The sequence below is a fragment of the Bemisia tabaci genome, chromosome 7 (assembly GCF_918797505.1).
Source record: "Bemisia tabaci chromosome 7, PGI_BMITA_v3".
Classification (NCBI taxonomy): domain Eukaryota; kingdom Metazoa; phylum Arthropoda; class Insecta; order Hemiptera; family Aleyrodidae; genus Bemisia; species Bemisia tabaci.
In genome coordinates this window covers 36,365,772-36,387,869 of record NC_092799.1, presented here as the reverse complement: position 1 = coordinate 36,387,869, position 22,098 = coordinate 36,365,772, and the positions used below count along the sequence as shown (strand labels likewise).

At 34.6% G+C, this 22,098-nt stretch overlaps 1 protein-coding gene across 8 annotated transcripts in view; it reads right to left on the bottom strand.

Moving 5' to 3' along the window:
- Window positions 1–384: 384 nt before the first annotated feature.
- Sec16 (Secretory 16) overlaps window positions 385–22,098 on the bottom strand; it is a 36,729-nt gene continuing 15,015 nt past the window's right edge. For 2 of the 8 annotated variants that reach the window (XM_019043970.2, XM_019043979.2), the window contains 13 exons: window positions 21,602–21,819; window positions 20,556–20,804; window positions 19,445–19,558; window positions 18,460–18,589; window positions 17,668–17,981; window positions 17,052–17,078; window positions 12,971–13,192; window positions 11,374–11,602; window positions 10,262–10,393; window positions 9,130–9,218; window positions 5,495–5,574; window positions 2,705–2,781; window positions 385–2,259 (listed from right to left, as the gene is read on the bottom strand). In XM_019043970.2, coding sequence (XP_018899515.2) covers window positions 5,500–5,574; window positions 9,130–9,218; window positions 10,262–10,393; window positions 11,374–11,602; window positions 12,971–13,192; window positions 17,052–17,078; window positions 17,668–17,981; window positions 18,460–18,589; window positions 19,445–19,558; window positions 20,556–20,804; window positions 21,602–21,819 — 1,799 coding nt within the window. In that variant the 3' untranslated portion in view covers window positions 385–2,259; window positions 2,705–2,781; window positions 5,495–5,499. Of the gene's footprint in view, window positions 2,260–2,704; window positions 2,782–5,494; window positions 5,575–6,697; window positions 6,777–8,202; window positions 8,236–9,129; window positions 9,219–10,261; window positions 10,394–11,373; window positions 11,603–12,970; window positions 13,193–17,051; window positions 17,079–17,667; window positions 17,982–18,459; window positions 18,590–19,444; window positions 19,559–20,555; window positions 20,805–21,601; window positions 21,820–22,098 lie in introns of all 8 variants that reach the window. The other 6 variants (XM_019043976.2, XM_072302684.1, XM_019043977.2 and 3 more) reach the window with 6 other exon arrangements.

Below are 22,098 nucleotides of genomic sequence, written 5' to 3'. Positions count from 1 at the left end.
GACCATGCAACCGGATGGGTGGAGGTTGGTCTTCTGCAAGAATGAAAGGACTGGGAAGACTGACTTTTAAAATGTGGAAGCTGGCAAAACTGCATTTTTGTTCTTTTTTTTCCTTTCTTTTTTTTTCATAAACGTGGTAAAAATCATGTTTTTCTTAAAATCACGATAAAAATCTTGTGTTATTCAGAAAATTGAGGCATTGTATACAGACACAGCCATGTTTTTTATTGAGTGATTTTCATAGCCATTAAAATGTCATCTTTTACATATTTTTAAGGAAAAAGTTTTTAAATTAAAAAGGCAGATTTAAAAAAAGGGAGGGCCAGGAATTTTCTGCATCTGTGGTATGAAAGGTAACAGGAATGAAAGAACAAAAGCATCATGTATAATAACAGTAACATTTTGCAAGATATATTAGTATAATGTAAGAAATATAAACCAGAACTGAGCATTACAACTAAGTTTTGACGAGCCTTTTCATTCATATGTCGATTTAAGTCTTGGAACAATTTATTCAATATCAATACATTTCATATGAAAAAAATATTACTTAATACACATTACAGAATTTCTTTTCAAGCTTTTAAAAAAATCAAGTAAAAATACTGAAATTCATATTTCAGATATTCCTAATACCTCCCCCTCTAACAACATTTTTCTTCTTTTCAATGATTCTAGCTTCTCTGTGCTATGTACAAGTGAAGAAGAAAAAAACAACCTAATATAACAATTAACAGAAGAGAATAAAAATTGATGTAAAAAATGTCTTTTTTTTTTTTTTTTTTTTTTTTTGCAGAAGGATTTTTCTTTGAGCTGAAATACTTAACACTCATTCCATACTGAGCCCAACATGTTAATTTCGATAGACTAAATAACAAACAAAAAAGTTTCAGAAAAAGAACCGGTGTATAATTATGATTTAACTACATATGAGGGGGAATATGAGTTCTTTACTTCAAGCAGGGTAAAAACCCTGCTTGAAGTTGCCGTACCCTGCTGTTTGTTGCAAACCGTCATTTTTTAGGCAAAAAAATGTAACTTTGTTACAGGATTGCAAATGGAAACCAAAAATTCAATTTCTTACAAGAATATGCCTGCGCAATTTTTGCCCAATTTTTTTTTTATTTTTGTACGAGGAGAGAGAGAGAAAAAAATCTGTAAAATTTTTATGTAGAATGCCCAACAATTTTCTGGTAAAAAAGAAAATTGCGAGTGAAAATGTTGTAAAACTGGAAAATAATTATGTCGTTTCGTGGAGATGACAAAATGTGTGGAAATTTCTACTTTGGAACTTCATAGCAATTTAAACACAGAAGTTATTTTTATCAGGCCAGTTGATGATGACAAACTGTTGACTTTTAACTGAGGGATCATTTAAAATGGATTAGTAAGGAAAAGAACATTTTGAAGATATCATACATTAAAAAGAATATTCATGATTGCCAATTTACAAATCCTTTAAATAGTGACCTTTCATTAGACAAGGAAGAGAGTCGACAAAATGGGTATCAGAGAAATACAAAATTTGAAAATAAGCTAGATTTCTTCTTGCAGTAGGCCAAAATCCTAACAAGTAATTTTGGAGTTCTGAGAAGAAAGAGGCAATATTGCAAAGAGGAAAATTTTAAAATACCTAAATGGGTTAAACTTTGAGGAGGAAAATCCTGCTGACTCACATCTCTGATGCATACAAACAATTCTCCATAAAAAAAATCACACTAGATTTTCCAGCGGGATTTTGATTTACCTGTACAAAATTTAAAAATACTTTACAAAACACGAATCTCCTAATTTCGCATTTCAAGTTATTTACAGTTGCTTAAAAAGGAGGAGGCACCTACAGTACTAACCAACAGAATCCAAATAATCTGAAAGTTGTACAAAATAGGTACATGATAAAGATAAATAAAACTTTAAACGAACTAACTGAAAAGAAAACGAGGTAAGTTTAAATGATAATTTGATATCTAATAAATTACAAGTAAACAAATTGATAACAAAGTTATTCTGTTTGGACACAATCCAATTAGAAATAAAATCCTACAACCTTCCCTTATTTCCCCTAATACTAATCCGAACCTTAAATTTCACGAATCGCTAAATTTGAATGATCGGGTGAAATTCAGCACCAAACAAGATTTCATGAGCAAGTGAATACTTTCAAGGATAAAAAAAAGTAGGAAGGGAATTGTAAATTACTTAGGAGAATCAATAGAACTAAGGCCTTGACCGATTCTGGAATCCCAAACTCACAGGAACCTGGAATTGAAAAATTATAAATTACTGCATGAGGAAAGATTTAGAGTCTTAGGGGCTATTCATATAATACCTAGCGTTAAATTACTTAAATTTCTGATTTTTCAATCTTCCCTTGAGGCGTTTGTGTGAAATCGGTCTCTATTCTTTGATGAATTTAAAAAAAAAAAAAATGGCGTAATGCTTTCCTTAACCCCCTCTCCCTGGGTCATTACGTATTTTATGAACAGATCCTTCACAAACATGTATGGTAGTCAAGTAATTTTTCTTGCCACTAAAAAAATTAAGCTCCAACTTTTAGCAATTAGTTACCTACTTCAGCAGTGCTTTTTTGAGACTCGCTCCTTAAAAATGTAACTGTGAGCTTGAAAAAGATAGAGATCATGAAGAATCTTAACAGAATTCTTTCACACCATTGAGAAATTTCTAGAAAAATGTTCAAACTTACCTTCAGAGTGCTAGTCAGGTACCGGACGTTTGTAAACTATAAAACGATAATCACGATGACAATACTAATTAGGAATTCTGAAACAAAGAGTGAGAAAGAGAAATATGGATTAGGTATCGGGTTATGTTGTTACAATGAGAGTTATATTTTTTAATTTGGTGCCACTGAGTGCGTTTAAATATGAAATGCCTCAAGCCAATAAAATATTTATTACAGTTGCAGAGCCAATTTGGATACCAGGTATAAGGTCACCACCTTTACCCTCTGTGCCCATCAGTTAGGAGAGGGTTCCATCATTTACTGCACGAACGATCAGAAGAAAGGTATACTTTTAGACAAGAAGCAAATAAATATCTCATTAGAAAGAGTGAACTGACGATAGTTTGTGGAAACGAAATGTTCCTTTCTTAAAAACATATCCTGTTTTTGCCTAATTTTTTTTGCCTTTTTAAAGTAACTGATCTTCATAGAAGCTAGATGATGGAGAAGGAAGAATCATTAAGGGCAAGGCAAGGGAAACTGAAGAGATGAAAATCACAAAAAAGAAAGAATAAAAAGTTAGGTATGACAATAGAAAAAGTTAAAAGTAAAACACTAGTAAAAGACATTCTTAGAGAGCACTGCATACTGCTGACTCTTGGTACATTTTGATGAAACTTGAATAATTTATCATAGGATTCATCACTACGCTGAGGCCAAAAAATTTTGGAATGAGTAATTCAACAATTAAAATTAGACATAGCAACAACGCAGTAACATAAGGAATGCAGTGCTATGCACTTTCATGTTTGCACTTTTCCATCCGTTTTGCAATGCACCCAGTTAGCAGCTTGTTGTGAGTCTCTCATTCCGTACGATGTTTACCAAATAAAACTCTGTCTGACCGATCCAATGCGTTCTCTTAAAAAACCCGGAAAACCAACTACATAACAACAAAAAATTTGGTAATTTGGTAAGGAAAGCCTTAGTGCTGTGCAGCAAACCTCTATTTTTTAAATATTAATTTTTTAAAAAAATGAAAACTGGTCCTCTTATGGATTCCTCTGAGTCGGAATCGTGTGCCCTCTCTGATTCTAGTTTGTAAGAACTACAGTTATGATTGCGCAGTGCTTGCTTCGTTACCCGTTAGATTATCCCACATCAAGAGCGGTGTAAGTGCCTGCAAGCGAAAACCGCCATAAGTGGTTACGCCAAAACTTACCACAATTCAAAATGAAAAAAAATCCTGCGAAGCCCATAATGGCTAAGAAACAAAAAGAGCTGCGACATTCATTACTACCACAATAATTGGTGAAATAAAATTGATAAGCTAGCAGTAAGAATTACTTTCAAGGCACAGACCCATTAATACGAAATTTTCCAAAAAAAAACATTTTTACTTGCACTAAAGTTACATGGTGAGAAGGGGATAAAACTTCAAAAAAGCATGCGAAGACATTTTTTTTATAGTCTTGTTAGCTGTCTCTCAGGTAAAACTTTTCGTGGCGAAAAGAAGCAATCTGTGATACTACGCTGTGATACTACAAGTGTTAGAAAATTCATGAAGGAGGTGAGGTGCATTTTGGAAAGTCTTTGTTCCATCCAGCTTGATTAATCATATTTTACTTGTGTAAAGCTTGTGATACCTAAAGAGTTCTAGGTTAGAAAAGCTGCAAATCTCAAAAAATTGCTACTTTTAGCTTAGAAAAAAAGGCTTAAAGTTTCCAAAAGAAGGCCCTTTACCATAGTCCTGTATGTGACTGATGCAGAAATAAAGAAAAGGAGTTTATTATTGAAAAAATAATTTAAAGCTGATGGATTGTACAGATACATTATTATTACAAGCTCTCTGATTCACCGAATTTCCCATAATTAAATCAGTGAGAACGAAAACACACCTACTCGGTAACTTGAAAATGCTCGCTTTTCACTATGGACAGAAAATTTTCATAAAGGTCATTGAAGTTACCGTATCTGTTCCAACTTGTACATTTAAAGTGTCCTGAAGTACTTGTTTTTAGGCACCAAAAATCTTTTTCTCAGACTAACTTCTTCACCTACTATGCAGTTTTGTGTGTGTCTCGATTATTTTCATTTTTTCGAGTAAGTGTTTTTTCGTTCTCACTGATTCAATTGCCATTGGAATACCTAGTGATCTAACAGGCTGATTTTCATAATTGTTTGGCTGTTGACTGATAGTAATTTCTGGATGAATCTCATGTTCTTGGGGACTTCAAACGCAGGTTTCATTTGGCTATGATGAGCCCTCAGTGAACGCAGAATGCCTATAAAGGGGTGAGCCACGAAACGAGCGAGTTACTTCCTAGTGCTTTTGTAGGTATTCATACTTCGAAAAAGCTTTTTCTCTTCCATTCAAAACTTATATATGCCACTGATAAAATAGGGCAAAATAATGGGCTTATGTTGAAAAGGATATAATATGTGCCTACTCATCAATATTAAGAAGCCATTAATTTATTTAACGCAAAATATTTTGATGGTGGAACCACAGAAATGTGTACCTATCTTAATTTGCAGACTTCCTGTCATGCTTCATTTTCTGAATGGAAAACTATTAAAAGTAATTTCTTGGAAACTTCAGTGATTTCTCTTCTCTGAGCAAAGAATATTCTGTGAACATTGTCAGCCATGATGTTAGTTTGGTCTCCTTTTACAAAATGAATGGGAGGGAAGATTTTGAAATATCGCAACCGAGATACGCACTTCTGCAGTTTCACTGTCGATTTGAAGTAAATACAGGATTAGGGACAAAAACAGCAGAAGCAATTATTAATATACGATTGAACTCACCGCATTTATTGACGATGCGGCCTGGACATGTAAAAGCTTACTTCACGAGAGAGAGAGCTCGCTGAGCTACAGCGGGAAAGCTGAACAAGCACCAATATAAAAATATTATTAAGAAGAAAAACGTAAGCAAAAAGCAATGTTGCATTAGAGTGATAAATTAAATCCGTATTGGCCATAGGAAGCATGCCAGAGACCATTTATGGAGCACAGCAATAACAACCCTACCCTACTCGCAAAAGTTGAAGAACAAACATTGCGAGTAAAAAAGTTGTTACTAACTAAAAAAAATAATAATAATGATAAAAAAAATAAAATAAAAAAAAAACACTCCTAAGAAATATACCTCAAACTTTTTTGCAAAGACTAAAACTCCAAATCAATAGTCACTTTTTTCCTCCAAGTTTCACAATAGCCCAAAACAAACTAATAATTATTGCACACACTTTATCACATGATCTGGAGATGCTTTCTCTTGCAAAGAAAACTAAAACATCTTGGATACATGAATAAAAATAGGTAAAACAAAATTAAAAAAAATCAAGGGTCCAGATAAAATCAAAACCATAGAAACAGGGACCACCAGAAAAATATATGATGTAGGAAAAAGGCTTGTCACATATCATTACTTGCAAAGTGGTAATGAACATTAAGAGCAAAGAGTGTCCAGAAAATCACACCGCAAACCCACTGCCTCAAAGTTTTGCGTTTTTTTTTTTTTTTTTTTTTCGAAACTCCATTGGTAAAAAACAGATGATTCTTGTTGTACCAGAAATAGAGAGTCAATTTGACCACTTCAGTATCACTTAGATTGCAAAAAATGATGATAAGACAAAACAATCACTGCAGGAACGCAAAAAAGTTGCCACTTATGCAGACTTAGCTGTAAAAGGATCCATATTGTTGTAATGTAATCAGCAAAGTGCAAAAATGAAGCAAAACAAAACCAGTTAACCAGCTACACAATACTTTTACTAAAACTAGAAAATGTCTCATGCTTGACGCACCATGTTTGACCACAGTGCAAGTGCCACTGTCTCCATTTTTTCTCGGTTTTGTGAAACTAATGACATGCAGGATAAAAATTTGCAATTGTTTGAAAAATGTCTTCGGAGGAATTATGCAAAAGGTTCCAATCAGAAAGTTCTTGGGACAACCAAACAAGGCAAAAAAAACCATATAAAATTTGATAAAATATTTCTCTACCTATTGATGACACTTGGATGATTCAAAGCTTAAAGTGGACACCTTTTTTAAAGAAAGAATTCAATCCCACCTTGTTTTTCTACACAATAGTAGAAGTATGAAATTAATTCAGACACAAATGACAAAAAATACAATATGAAATGTACAGCAATTGACAGAGATTAGTAATAAAGCAGTGCTCTGAATTAACCTCCGAATATTCGGAGCCATTTAACCGATTCATCTGATTTTATAGAGGCCGCATACAATTATTTAACGGCTGTTAGCACCGGTTATTTTCAGGCACATTTTACAAATGGAGTCTGATAAAGTTAGATTACTGTAGTGGGGCATAAGTTAAATTACTCTCACTGGGCCTTGGGCTAATTGAATTTTTTCATTGTAAGGTTGAAAAAGAGAGAAAGGAAAATTGGGTTTCATACAACTTTATTCCCTTGAAAAACTAACGCTTTACCTTGATTGACTGCATTCCACGCACTAAAAAGAGGCAGTATATAGTGGTGGTAAAATATATTCATGTTTGAGGAGAGCCTTAGCTACTTCAGGTACTTACACCTCTATGTTAAAAGATCAAAAATACCTACTTTCTTTTTAAAGAAAAATAAATAAATGGCAAATTGGTTGGTATTGAAACTTGATTCTCATCAATAATTTGGAGCATCACTGATGCAAACTTGCAGCTTCTAAAAAAATTATTTCTTTTTGCTGTCCACGAATGAAGTCAAAATGAAGATGTAAAAGTTTATCCATAATTTCGGGGAGTTTGATGGCTTGAATTCGGATCAAACCCGACAGGTCAGTTGAACATGTCATCGGACTCTGATCCATGCTTGAATCTTACAGATAAGCGAGAAACAAAAAAAAGGATTGAGCTAGGTGCTGAGTTTTTACATCCATTAGTATCAGAGTCATCGCCCATTGAGAGACAGGATAGATGATATAATCCACAATGTTTCTCATGAGATGATCTCCGATAATATTAAAGGTAGAAACTCAGCATTTGGATAGTCTCATCGTTTTTTGCGGCTCTGAGAGATCGATCCATCAAAACCTTGCAAGAGCAACTGACTCAAGTCGGTACCACATTATGATAATTTTAGTGCGATGAAATCTATGATTCTACATTTTGAAGTTTTCTGCGCATATGATTTTGGAGTGACAACACGATTCAAAATTTGCTAGATTAAAATGACAAAAACAACGGGCACTAAAATAATGAGAAAATGAGAATGAAGCACTAATGGGTATGCATTTAAACTACTCATTCTCAGGCTAAGCTTGAGGTAAAGGCAATAGGTAATAAGTTGCTGATTGATATGAGAGGATGATCATGAAAAAAGTTTAAAAAGTCGATCAACTTATCTATCCATCATGCATTTAGAGGAAATTATAAAATGAAAACGCCAAGTCTACCTATGAAAAAAGCTGATTTGAATGTTGACAGTGATAATAATGACTACACTTGCAACAGTGCGAATGAACGGTGAAGAAGGTTAATAACTTACAAAAAATCATGAGGTCGAGCCATCATCTGAAAGCTGCATGTGAGGAAGGGAAAAAAAGAGAGAAAAAAAGGTTAATTATAATTCGGTGGGTTTAGTAGGAAGGAGCCCTTGTTTTTTATGGAGGGGTCGAATTGGAAATTGTTAGAAGGACTGAAAACTAAACGACTTAATGCTCACACTCCTCAATCCAGCTTAGAATTCAAGAGCGCACAGGAGCAACAACTGTGTACCTTCTAGACTATGTGACTGTAGGGATGAATAAAGTTCCTTTAAATACCTGTGCATATTTTCGAGGAATTAAGAAGGGAAAAAATGGACTCATTAACAGGCAGTTATCACAAAAATTAACTTTTTGTTTTCATAAATTGTATCAATCTTCTATTAACATAGAGGTTTTTTTTTTTTTTTTTTAATAAGAACGCAGCAAATAGGTATATTGGTATCTGAGTATAGTGCGGGTGAGACTTTAATTCAAAAGTTTCTTCACTCTCCTGAATGCCTCACTGATCTAATTCATTTATGTGCCACACAAAAAAGATATCCTGATCAAATACTCCTTGCTCTCTATACTTATAAAGGATGTAAAGGATATTCACTAATTAGTCACCAACTCAAGAGAACGAAATAATTGAAAGGAGGGTTAACTATTTCTAAGAGGAATATTCTTGGGATTTTGGGATATTAATGAGGTTCTTTTAAGCACAAGCAAAGGTTGCATACTGACAGAAGAGACTGATGAACTAATCTTCACGAAAAGTTAGGGGTGGGTCTGATCTCAATTGTAGGGTTTGAGTCGTTGGCATCATCTCACTGGCCTTGTAATAACGTAACATTTAAGCTGGGCCATAATTTGATGAGGGAATAAAATTTTGGGTGACAAAAGAAGCATATCTTCAATCATAAAGAAAATAACAAAACTTAACCTACCTCTGCTGGTTGATCAGAGGGTGGAACAGGTTGACCGACATAACCAGATGGACTTACAAAATCAGTGGGCAAGTTTTCGCTACTCTCAACTGCAACATAAAACATTAAATCATTGGTTTTAGATAGGTTTCATGTAGAGAAAGAAACTGTACGCTAATTTTTAAGAGAATTAAGCTTGTTTCCAGACAACTGATTGGGATAATGGGTGCGAAATTAATTTTGACCTCTTTAAAAATAGTTCATACCATCAATGAATCTTGTGGTAAGGATCTGACTAGCCTCTCGACGAACTGCCTGAAAGCACCTTTGCACTGGCATTTCATTCTGCAGGTTGCAGCAGTGTGATTTGAAGGATATGGATGAGTGCTTTTTCAAAATTCTTTCCAAACTGGGCTATATAATTCAGAAAAAAGTTACGTCTTTTCGTTGTTTCTTTCATGTTTATCCAATCTGCAGTGTCTGATGCAAAAAGGAAGGAAGGAGAAAAAAAATTCAATTCAACTTGATTTTTACTAGAGTGATGTTTTTGGTGAGGGTAACTAGAATCCTAAAGGATTTTATCACACTGTCAGTAGTTTCCGAACATCGCTACATAGAATTCATCAAACTCATGTTTGAAACTCGCACTGGTACTTCAGAAGCTCTGACAGTATCATTAACTCCACTAGGCTTTCATTAACTTGATGAAGAGTATTGCATTGTCATTTTGCTTGGTTTCCTATGGTTCTGTTTTTTGGCTTGCCACCAGAGAACTGATCGAAAACTGAAATCAGGAATGAAAGTTTTGAGGCAACTTGACTTAAAGACATGAGTGATCTTATGAATAAATGAAAGCAAGTCAACTGTGTAAGTCGGCAATCACATAACTCGGTTTTTGACGTCATACTTTGTTCTTTAAATGGAAAATTACTCAATGGCAATTCTTTAAAACTGCCTTAATTTTTCTTCTCTGTGCGAAGAAAATTCTGCAAAAACTTCAAGGAATAATGTCAATTTGTTCTCCTTTAAAAAAATAACACAGAGGCGGAGATTTTCAGACACCGCAAACAAGATATGTGATTGCGGACTTACGCCATAGAAGTGTTACAGCAGATGTTTATTAATATAATCTTAGCAGGTAAAGAGGACTTACTTGGAGCTGGAATGAAAAAATTGTTGACTGCAGGAGCCTGAGCTGTTGGAGGAGGAAACATTGGCTGAGCAGGCTGAGCAGAAGGTTTACTGCCACCAGGGTTCATTATATCTACGTAATTTGAACGCATGCCTGTGAAATAGAAATGATGTTAGTAGAGAACTGCAGTAGGAAAAAAAAGGAAGCTGAAAGTAATCTTAAATTCTAGTTATTGGGAATTTTTTCCTGTCAGAACTTCTAAGTCGAGAAAAAATCTTATGGAGGTGAAAAGAGTCGTTTAACTTTGTCCTTAACATTAAGTCTTAGGAAGGAATAAAACTTCAAACTTTTCTGCTCAGTTTAAACTTGATGGGACTTGGTACGTTTCTGTTCTCAGTTCATTTAATCTTCAAATAAATTTAAACATCTGTTGCATTGAACTATTCTTCATTTTGAACTATAAAAAAATCAAAGAATGTCTAGAGAGGTATCATGCACCTATTTTTAACTAAGAAGATAGACAAATTGCACAAAAACCTGGCTAAAGTTTTTGTTTAACTTTTTAAAATACAGTATTTCATAATTTTCTCGGTTGAGCGCAAAATTTACTTTGATAATCGCGAAGGTTAGTTCTCAGATGCTCACAAATGTTTCTAATGGTAAAACCAAGAATTTATCATTTTTTCCCCTTCTTTTTAAATAAGTATACAGGCTCATTATTTTGAATTATTTGCTGAGCATTCTATGCACTTTTAATCACTATTTTGCAGGGCAAATGAACCCATATGGACGGTCAAACTGCAAATATCTCTGTTGCAGTTTCAAAATCCGCACTCTTTTATTTTTGAAAAGGAGATCAAACCAAAATTATGGCTTGAAATTTTCATAAAATATTCTTCCCACAGAGAAAAAATATAGCCAAAGTTTTCAAGACGTTCAGTAGTTTTTTTCCTAGAAAACAGATTATGACAGGAATTCTACAACACCGCAAACTCAGCTACACATTTCTACAGTTTCACTATTGTTATGCACTACATTTCTTGCAATAAGAACATCATATTGCATGGAGAGAGTACGAGATAAAGGGAATGTTCGCAAAGTTTCCATTTGATAAAGAGCTAGTTAAAAATTACCTCTGCCTCGTTGAAGTTTATATTTGTTTCCTGATGGAGGAGGCAAGGTTGACAATTGAGTGTTGCTGATAGAGCTGTTGTCCAGGGAAGCTGTGGATGAAGGTGAACTTGTTGCAGACGGATTGAAACCCAAATCTGCGGCTTTCGGGGGTGGTTTTAGCTCTGCCTCTGCTTCATCTCCATCTGAACTCTTGTTCACCCACCGTTTCTTTTGGTCATCCCATACAATCTGGAAAGAGAGCAATGTTATGATTATTCATGCGATTACTTTTCACACATTGCCTCCTACAGCATATTTCCCCCAGCACCATGGCGTTTCCCCCTCCCCTCCCTCTGAATAAAAACAAAAGTTTAGCGGTGTATTCTCTCGTTGGGGTCATGCTAGAGGCATGAGCACACACATGACTCCAACGACCACTGGCTTCCGAGAGAGTTCAACATGAAGGACTGCAACCCAGTCAGAACAACCTGTAAAGTGCTCACAAAACCCTTCATCGGCACGATAAGCAATGTGTTGAAAATTAGCAGTAGAAAAATTAACGAATTACAGAACAATTGGTTTAGACATGAGAAACTGTTCGCCAAGACACAATAAATGCTGTAAGAATCAGTAACTCACATCATTCACAACGAGAAAAAGCTGCCAAGAGTGTTTGGTTATTTGTATTTTTCAACGCTAGATCGTCGGTTTCCATGACTTGCCGTCATTTCCAACCAACCCAGATGATTAAAGCTCTGGATATTTAGAGTCCAATTGTTTTGGGTTCTAATACATACATGATCTTCTACAGACAGGGCCTCAGTGTTGAGAGATTGAAAACTGAGTCATTGGTACTACTTACTGCACAAAATATACCTCACACATAGAAATTCTGAAATATAATTGAGGAGAATGATGGGTGGAAGAGTTATTATGACTGTTATAAGCCGTCTTCTTTCAAAAGAAACCAAAATCAACTCAATAGGTTGCTCAGGTTTTTTAATGGGTCAGTTGCGCTGGTCACAGAATCGTGTTTCGATGCTTGATTCTTGTAGATCAGCTAAAAATGATAAATGTCCGAACAGCAACTTTCTACGTTTGATATTGACAGAGTAATCGCCCTCTGAGTTGGGTTTTTGACGTCATCCACCGCGGTAATGACACCCTTGGTTTCTTCCACCTTGCTTTTATTAGTCCAGAAGACACATATTTGCACTGGTTACTCAACATAAAACTCGGTTGAAAGCAAGATGTAAGAAAACAAGGATGTTACTACTGCGGTGGATGACGTCATAAACCAAATTTTCCAATATCTCAGTTAATATTGAGCGAGGAAAAGTGCTGTTTAGATAGATCTTATTATTTTTAGCTGATCTAAAGAAATCAGGCATCGAAACACGATTCTGTGACCAGCGCAACTGAACCATCACAGCACCAGTTTGAGTCGTTTTGGGACACCCTTCATAAATAAGTAGGCAATTCTGCCGTGCACTATGACATGTGAGTCATGATGCGTTAGGTTTGATGCCACAAATTGCTAGAAAATCAGCATTTTTCCCCATATAAACCCATGACAAACGGCCACCGTTTATTGCACAATTTGGCAACCTTACTTACTTGAGGATTAGTGTCTTCAGGAAGTTTCATCTGATTTTTGGGTCGAAGAGCAAGCTTATCCCATATGAAACCACCGAACCAGCTTCCGCTTTTGTTACTATTTGTATCCTTGCTTTTTTTCTCAGCTTTCTTTGATTGCGTTGCAGAATCGGATGCTTTGGTATTGTTCTGCCCCTCTATTTGGTTTCCGTAATTTGGTATGGGCGGCAATGATTTTGACATCTAAAAAATTACATGAACAGAACAAAACACTCTTAAGTGGAAATACCAGATAAGCTTTACAAACAATGAAATCCTCAATTACAGGGTTCAAGACTCACGACTGTAAAGAGAGAGAGAAAGAGAGACAGAGAGAAAAAGCAAGAAAAATGAAAGAAAAATATTTTATTTAAGAGGGAAGCAAGCGTTTTCTGTTTTTTTTTTTTCTTCTGAAGAAATGACACAGAAAAAAAAAATTATCAAAAGGTTATAAGTCAATTAAAAGATACAAATAGACAGTTGAAAGAAATGATTTGATAAAAATAATTTTTCTCTGTATTAGATACACATCAAAAAAAGGATGCCTTTACCAAAATAAGTTTACCTGCTATGAATTACCAATGTGGATAGAATTCTCTTGCGTGAATTCATCCAAATATCATTGAACTAACTATTCAGCAATCTCCTCGACTTTTGAGATTTTCCATTCTGATACTACTTGCAAGCCAAATATCAGTGAAAATTCAAACTCATTCTTTTCCAAAAAAAATTAATTAAGTAAATAATTAATTTTGCAAAGTTTTACAAGACTTGAATGCAAAAAAATACAATAAAAATTTCAAAATTAAATCCTTGAATCTATTCAGAGTGTTTCACTGGAGATAAGAAAACTACTTGGTAGCTTAGGGTATTTAAAGGAAAACCTATCTGAAAAAACACCAATGTAGGTGAATTATTCCTTATTTTTAGATTACAGGTTCTTCTACACACTATAACTAGTGCAAAGAAATTTTGAGTCATGGCAAGAGAAAGAGGAAAGGATCCAAAATTTTCATCAGACCCCTTAAGTCGTGATGGTTTGTACTTAAATAGTCAAATTTGCATTGGCAATAAATGACTACATTGAAACCAAAACTGCTTGGCAAAAAAAAAAAAAGAAAGAGAAAAAGAAAACCGAGCATTTTAAGGATTTTACTGGCAAAATCTCGTCACAGCAGACTTTTAAAACATGAAAACCGAGGAATAAATTGGAATATGGTGAGATCAGTCTCTCTCAGGGTTTTCCAATTTTAAAAAATGTCTCGAGTTGGCTTCATATATTTGTTAGATTTTGGAATTGGGTGATTTTTATAAAAAAAAATAACCTGATGTTTTTCATTTGGCGACCAGATACATCAGTTTTCTAGGAGAAATATGACCTCACTAATGTAAAGAGGACTTATGTATAGAATTGATCGAGCAAATGATTATTATTTTCATTGATGATGTGATAAAGAAGTTTTTTTTGCCAAATGATGGCATTGGTTTCTTTCGCTACCGTTATGATTTCCATGAATTGAACAACACATTTCCGATTGAGACAATAAATAGGTTATCAACCTAACCCGAAAAGCATATTAAAGATATGTACTTCCACAACTTAACAATGCTGTTCATCTTCCCCAACATTGACATTACAAATGCTGGAATTTGGAACAAAATTGCTAACCCTCACTACTTTTAATAGTATAAGCTGAATTTAGAAACTTAGGAAAATAATTTGTTTCTTTCCACTTAAAAGATATTACACAGACGAAGAGATTGATTTTCATTTCTTTATTTTGAAAAGAAAACATTGATAGAAACATCAAGAAATTCAACCAGCTAAAGTAACTAAAATTTAACACTTAAATTTACTTGGTAAAAAAAAAAAAAAAAAAAAAAAAAAAAAAAAAAAAAAAAAAAACAGGGAATAAAAAAAGAAAACTAAAAAACTGAAAAGGAAACATAAACAGGAAGTTATATGCACAAGAGCTGAATAATACACAAGCTCATTATTAAAACTGCAGCAGAAAAAATGGATACAGCTTTGAAATGGACCTAATTTTGTCACCTTCCTGCCAAAATATCGCAACCGCCGTTTGTGCTCGGGCACTACGTTGCAAAATATCTCAAACTTGTCCAATTTCCTACCGAAAAACTAGAAAACAGGTTCACTTGAAAATTTTATCTAACATTTCTTTTGTCAATAAGATTATTTCCTGCAATTTTCATGAAAATACCTACGTGCAAAAAATTAGGGAAAAAAAAAAATTAAAAAAGTATTGAGATGTTCAGCAAAATAGCGTCTACCTGTAAATGTGCTTATGATACTTTGGCTGGAAGGTGAAGGTTCAAACATTCTAACTTCAGATTACCCACAGGTAGATTGATTCTGAACTTCTTAACTATTTAAAACTTTCGAATTTACTCAAAAAATTTATGAGAACATCAATTTCTAAATCTCTAGGTCTGCCAACCCAGGCAGTGCATCTCTAGAGGAATGTCAACATTTTTATGGTTACAAGGTTATTGCAGGAACATTCATGATAGTAAAAATTTCGGATCAGACTAGAGAAGAAAAGACTGGCAAATTCTGTGTTAGGTCAAGAATTATAATTGATTTATAGTACAAATTCAGAAATATGTTCATCATTCTTTGTCGTGAAACACAGTTCATTAAATGATTAGTGCTAAATTAAGGGCCGTATTCATAGTTGTTCCTTGAACAGCTCCTTTTTTAAAGAGACCACATACGATTTAAACCGAGATTAAGCAAGGTGTCAGGAAATCCTCAACATTCCATCACACCCATAAAAAGGACAATTTTTTAATATATCTCCAGTAAAATTCAACAACATGAACATGACTTGGGAGATAGATCCTTGCAAGGGATTACAATCATGTGCCTATGTAAAATATTAAAATTACAAAAGATAAGATTCAGCGGGTTTTGAAAATATAAAAGTAGATTTGTATTTGTTTTAAAGTTAATCAAAATCATAGAATTTTTTCTTCCGTTTCCATATTCCCTTTGGTCGGCTAAGCAACGTAGTGGTCTATTAATGGCAATTTAAAGAAAAATATATGACAGTACATATTAGACTGAGATACAGATGGAAAAGTAATAGGCTAAAAAGCTTCTAACTGCTAAAATATCTTTTTTTCTAAAAACATACAAAGTAACAGGTCTCTGAAAAGATGTATTAATTGAGGCTTTCATTGTAATTTCATTCTTTTAAAGTAGGAGGCACTTAAAAATACTTAAAAATACATTTACTTGATTCTACAGGGACAAACGTACAATAGGATGTCAAAATTTAGATAAAATAAACGTTTCCACGAAAAAGTTACACACTTACACTACATGCCAAAATGGCATGCAATGAGAGGAAAGATTTGTTCCAAAAACATGAATATGTGTAAGTTAGAGAGAGGGATAAAAACTCGCATTAGAAAATGTTGATTTTTGTTTAATTCTGTATCCTATAGGTTGATCAATTGGGTAAGTACCATTGAATATAACATTTTTTCCACCAAAAGAACGCCCATAAGCATACTTTTTGGCCATATTTTGATTTTTACGGGTAGAAAATTTCAATTTTTCAAACTGATCGCAAACATTTTTGGTATTTTCAATTGGAAACATATTACTACATTCTACTCTATCACCAACATTACTATGTTTATAATTATGATGATTTGAGCTAGAAGAATGATTGTCATAAATATTGAAATGATGGTTGTGACAGGTTTCTGTGAACTGGACGTTTTTGGGGTTGTTTTCCAATACTGGATCACAGGGGTTTTCGTTTCCAATGACTTCATTTTCATTTATCATTAGTTGGATTCTACTTCGAAGCAAACAAGTCCATTTACTATCTAGAGTGAGATTTGAATAAAGGTGAGAAACCGTAGGCTTGACATTTAAGTCTCCCAATTTAGGCTTTTCTGATAAAATGTTTTTCTTACAGCTAGACCGGAGTTTGGATTTCAATCTCGATCGAACTTTCGTTCCTAACTTTAATTGTCAAACATTTGGAGACAGGAAGTTTCCGTGAGAATGAGGGGGAATGTTACTTACAGGCTTGATTTTAACATCTTCAGCTTCCTGAGTGCGTCCCAAATGAAAGCAACAAAAGAGAAATGACAACACAGTAAGGAATATCGAAACAGATAAAGTTATTAATGCTGTCTCCAGAGGACTAATGCACTTGTGCCACTGAAAACTCTTTTGATCTGTCCCTTACCATCAAGTTACTACAAGTGCATTCCCACCAGGCCCAAAAAATGACACACAAAAAATAGCAAAATGAGCAGTTTTGACTATATACAAAGGGCTTTCTTCAGTCTATGATACAAAAGACAGCAGTCAGTGCTGTGTTCTGCATGCCTCCAAAACGAGTATGAGACAGGAAAATTATGGTTTACAATGAGTAATTTAATTGGATGAATATGCAAATGCAAGAACTCAATTTATTGGATTGCGATTAAAAAAATTCCGGGATTTAGCGGATCAATCATCCAGTCCCTTCAAGGACCTCAAGCTAATTTGAATTAACTGGTTCCGCGAATTAACCCATCAGTCCCAACCGCGTCAGTCCTGTGAAATTCAATAAATCAAGGTCTCACTGTATTATTATTTTCAACTGAAACAGAGAGAGAGAAACCAATGATTGAAAATGAAATTAAAAACGTACCTGGTTATTATCTTTCGGTTGAGGGTAGTAATCGAATGAGGGTGGTTGACTATTCATGACAGGTAGACTATTTTTATACTCTGTGTTTAATGATTGGGTACCCCACGACTGCTCCGCAGGCTGACTCGAGACTTTTTGGTGATTTTCTGCTTCCGGCACAGTACCCCACTGATTGGGTGGGTTGCCTGCCCATTGACTGTAGTTTGTCTGGCCAGCATTCAAACCAGAAGAGTTCCATGGATTCTGAGAGAATTCTTGCGCCCCATCATGAGGATGTTCTACACTATCTCCTCCCTGTCCCACCATTTCATAACCTGGTCAACATAAAAGAAATTCAAATTTTTATCTTCAGATAAGAGATTTATTTTTTACATTTTCGTTTCATTTTCCATACATATAATAAACTTCATTTAAGAGGATTACAAAGTGGAATGGGGTGTCAGCGCCCCTACTTGAAGAGAGTATATAAAACTCTTTGATTAGCAAATCAGTCAACGGTTGCTGAGCCGTTGAGTTGTTCCATAAAGTTACGTAAGTTGCAGGATTGCTAGCTGTATTCTTTAAGTTGTAATTGGATGCATTGCTTTAGGGACAACTTGTGCACTTTATATTGAGATCTGCATTGGGATTATTTGACATATATGTCAAGATGGTGTTACATAGTAGGATAGATTTTATGGCCACCACAACCTGCTGTTCTTGAGCAGCTATTTCACTGACTGGGTTGGCTAAAGTAACAGATTCATTATTGTGCATGGCATTGATTATATTGTTGTTTGGATAAATACTTACCACCATTTTGAGTTTCATAGAACTGCTTAGAAGATGGAGGCTGCCAAAAACTTGACTGAGTTTCATCTTGTTTAATAGGTTGTTGAGTGGGGTCAAGATAATAAGGCTCCTGGATATTGGCTGAGGATGCCTAGGATAGTGAAAAGTGAATATTACAATACAATATCATACAGATAAACCTTTGCAGGGCTCCAGAGGGAAGCAGAACAGAGGAGAGGGATACGCCAAATACTATCCTCACTGAAGCCTCCAACTCGAAATTCTGAGAAAACCAAATGAGGGTTTGGTCATAACCCACATATATAAGAAAACTGGCAGAAAAGAAATTAGCCTAAAACCTCAGGCGCACAGTTTCTCCTTGGTCACACAGAAGGTCAAAGTCTCTTTTGATTGAAACAAAGGAAAACACAGAAGACGACAGGGTTCCCAAAGGGGTTTTGCCAACTCTTCCGCTCTCAAGGCCTAAGGAAAGGGTGGTAATGTATGAATTTTTCCTTAAAATAAGATTGACTCAAGCTCGTTTTATCAATTTTAATTTTAACGTTGTTGTTAAGGCCTTTTTTAGGCACCGATTGGACACTGCTAAAGTTTTGAACCTAAATAATTAAGGTATTTGAGTACTTGGACCATATTTTGAATGAGTGACCTGATATGAATCAATCACACACAAGTACACAGAGAGGATCTCAATATACACATCATAGCAAGAGAAAGAAAAGAAAACTGTAGGAGCTTAATGGCCGTACTTTTAAGACAAGGTTTCTGCCTGAGCTTTTACGTTACGTACGAATAATTCAATGTAATTTGTATATATTTCAAAATCTTTGCTTCTTTTATTTATTTTGTTTTGCTCATGTGTGATGATAGGAAAAATTTCATTACAGAGGTATTACATATCTATTTATACTATCCGATCATCATGATTTTAAAAATTGAAACAAATGTTCATAAAGTAAAAAAAAAAGGGGGGGATGTATAATTTTACCAGATTTTGTTGCTGTGATGAAATTTGAGAGTGTGAAACGGTTTCTTGATCAGGAGGATCTGAAATAGTTAAGTTAGATGTTGATCCCCTTTCAGATAGCCTAAAATTTCCATCCTGAAAAGTAAAAACAAAACGGTCAAAGCCTGAAACAACTGAGCCCAAGATCTAGTTGCCTAATAAACTTTGCGTTGAAAACACTTAAAAAATAGCAAAAATGAGCAAACAAATCAAAAGGACTCGAGGTGAATTTTACACCTACTTTTATTTTTACTTCAGAGAAAACCAATCTTGCTTTATATCACCTTATACACATAGATGTTTTTATGAAAGCGTCCGCCGAATTGATTACTTTCAAATAAACTCGATTCAATTGGCCAGAAAGGAGACTCATTTCATAAAATGCAATACCATAGGTAAGGTTATAATTGAAAGTTTGATTTTTTATGTTTACTATATTTCTTTCCACTTTTCCCCTGGTTTTTATCATTTTTTCGACAAAAAAAGTCATTTCTCAGGTTCGATAAAACTTTAAGCTTGCTTTGCTGAGCACATAGCACATCCTCCCTTTAGTTTTACGAAGCGAGATGTCAAAAATTTGAAGTAAAGAGGTCTTGTGAATTCAATGAGGGAAATGGAATTTTTACTGCATTTGTAAACAAGCAGAGCGCACGATGGCGGGTTTATTTTTCATTCTCAGTCAAAACGAAGGCATCATTCTTTTTTGATCTGTGGTTGGTGCCTTAGATTTATTTTATGCCTAAAAGATTAAGTCGTTTCTTTCATATACACAGCTGCTTACTTTTAACTGAGGTTTAATATTAAACTCATCAATGTGAAATGATTGTTGTTGAATCAATACATTGTTCAGCTCATCAATACATTGAACAAAATTTCTGTTACTTCAATGATTTTTTTAAGTTAGGCTCCGGTTTTTTTGCAAAACTTCTACTACAAGTGCACTTTTGACTCTGTTAAACCAGTTTGAACCAAGCTGAGATTAATTTATGAAACTGACTGTACTCACTTGGCTGAACTACTTTGGCTTGAGTTAAACGCAAGTTTACTTCAGTAAGCAAAGCATTAGATTCGATTATAACTTGGAGAATCTTACCATTGCATCATCCACCAGCCTTCGTAGGTCAACTAACCAGTCCGGATCATCACAGACATCACCGCCCAAGGACAAGGAAATGTCACTGTATTTAATTTTTTCTGAGAGCTCTAGAGTATGCGTGGCCAGCTGATGTCCGTACGTATTGGGATCTTTTATAATTTCAATGGCAACTTGTTCCAGGTATTGCAGGGCAACATTTGGTCGTCCCCAATCGATAAGTCTTATTGCTAGCAAGTATTTATAAGGCTGCATCAAAAAAGAAAAAAAATCATGGATAAAATTTGAGAAAATAAAGGCAAGAATCGCTGAAAAAGAATTGCTCAAAATTTGGAAGAGACAATGACTTTTCAGTAAAACTACAATTATCTACTTTCAAATTTAAATCTACCTTTCACAAAAGCTGTTGTGTTGAGTTTGGGCGGTGACTTGGCACTACGGAAATCTAACCTAGAAGAACAATACCAAATTATAGACCACTAGACAAGATTGCAAATTAAGCACTACTATGTATGTGACTTTGTCAAAATTGTACGTAGAGCACGATGCATTAAAACTTTCCAAATTCAACTCATGAGTTGGAACAAAGCGATTTTTGTCTACAGCGCTTCTCTTTTGAGTATGAATTAATTTGCGAAGTTTTTGATAGGTTAACATGTTGTACATAAAATGTTGTTCGGAAAACATGTGCTGCATTTCGTTTTTTAGCCTATTTTGTGGTTTTTTATAAGGTAGACAATCTGAACTTTCAAACAGGTCCAAATTCACTTTGAAGGAACAATTTATAGCAGTTATGATTTTTTAAAGTCGACGGAGGCTTGTCATGTAGTATCCACATGTCAATCACTTTTGAAAAGTGCGAGTCACTTTCAGAGTGCGACAGAAGATCAGCTGTCTTCATTTTATTTTTCAAAGTAAATATAAAAATCAAGATGGCAGATCTTTTGCAGCTCTCTGAGAGTGAACAAATTTATCTGGCATGGACTCCAGAATCGTCTCCACCTGACAAAAAAAGATAAGCAAAACAACTGGACAGAGGTAAATACCTGTAATGATGGAATGACAAAGTTTTTGTTGTGGAGTTTCTTTGCGTACTCATAGCACAAACTAAGCATGATGGCACTGTTGGAGGCAAATTGTGAGAACGGTAGAGCGTGAGAAGAACCAAGCAAAACACACTTTGCGCCTGGTTTAGAATACGGTGAAAAGTCTAACTGAGCGGTTAAATAACAAAAATGAGCAGCAAATAGTCTTCCCCGAGCAGCTGTAAACAAGAGAGATTTGCATGAAATTATAAGAAAATGAAATTTAATTAATTGAATTGAATGAATGTTACAGAAGATGACATTTAACTAAAATCAACCAAAAGTTATTGCTTTCAAGGAACCTCACTTAAGCAATCAGATCACTCTAAAAATTTTACTAGACATGGTTTTTTCCTACTGCAAATGGACAGTTACAACTCTTGGAGCTAAGAATGTTGTCTGCTTAGACAAAGCTATTAGAGAAAAGCTTTAGACAGTTAATCTGATCGTTCAAAACC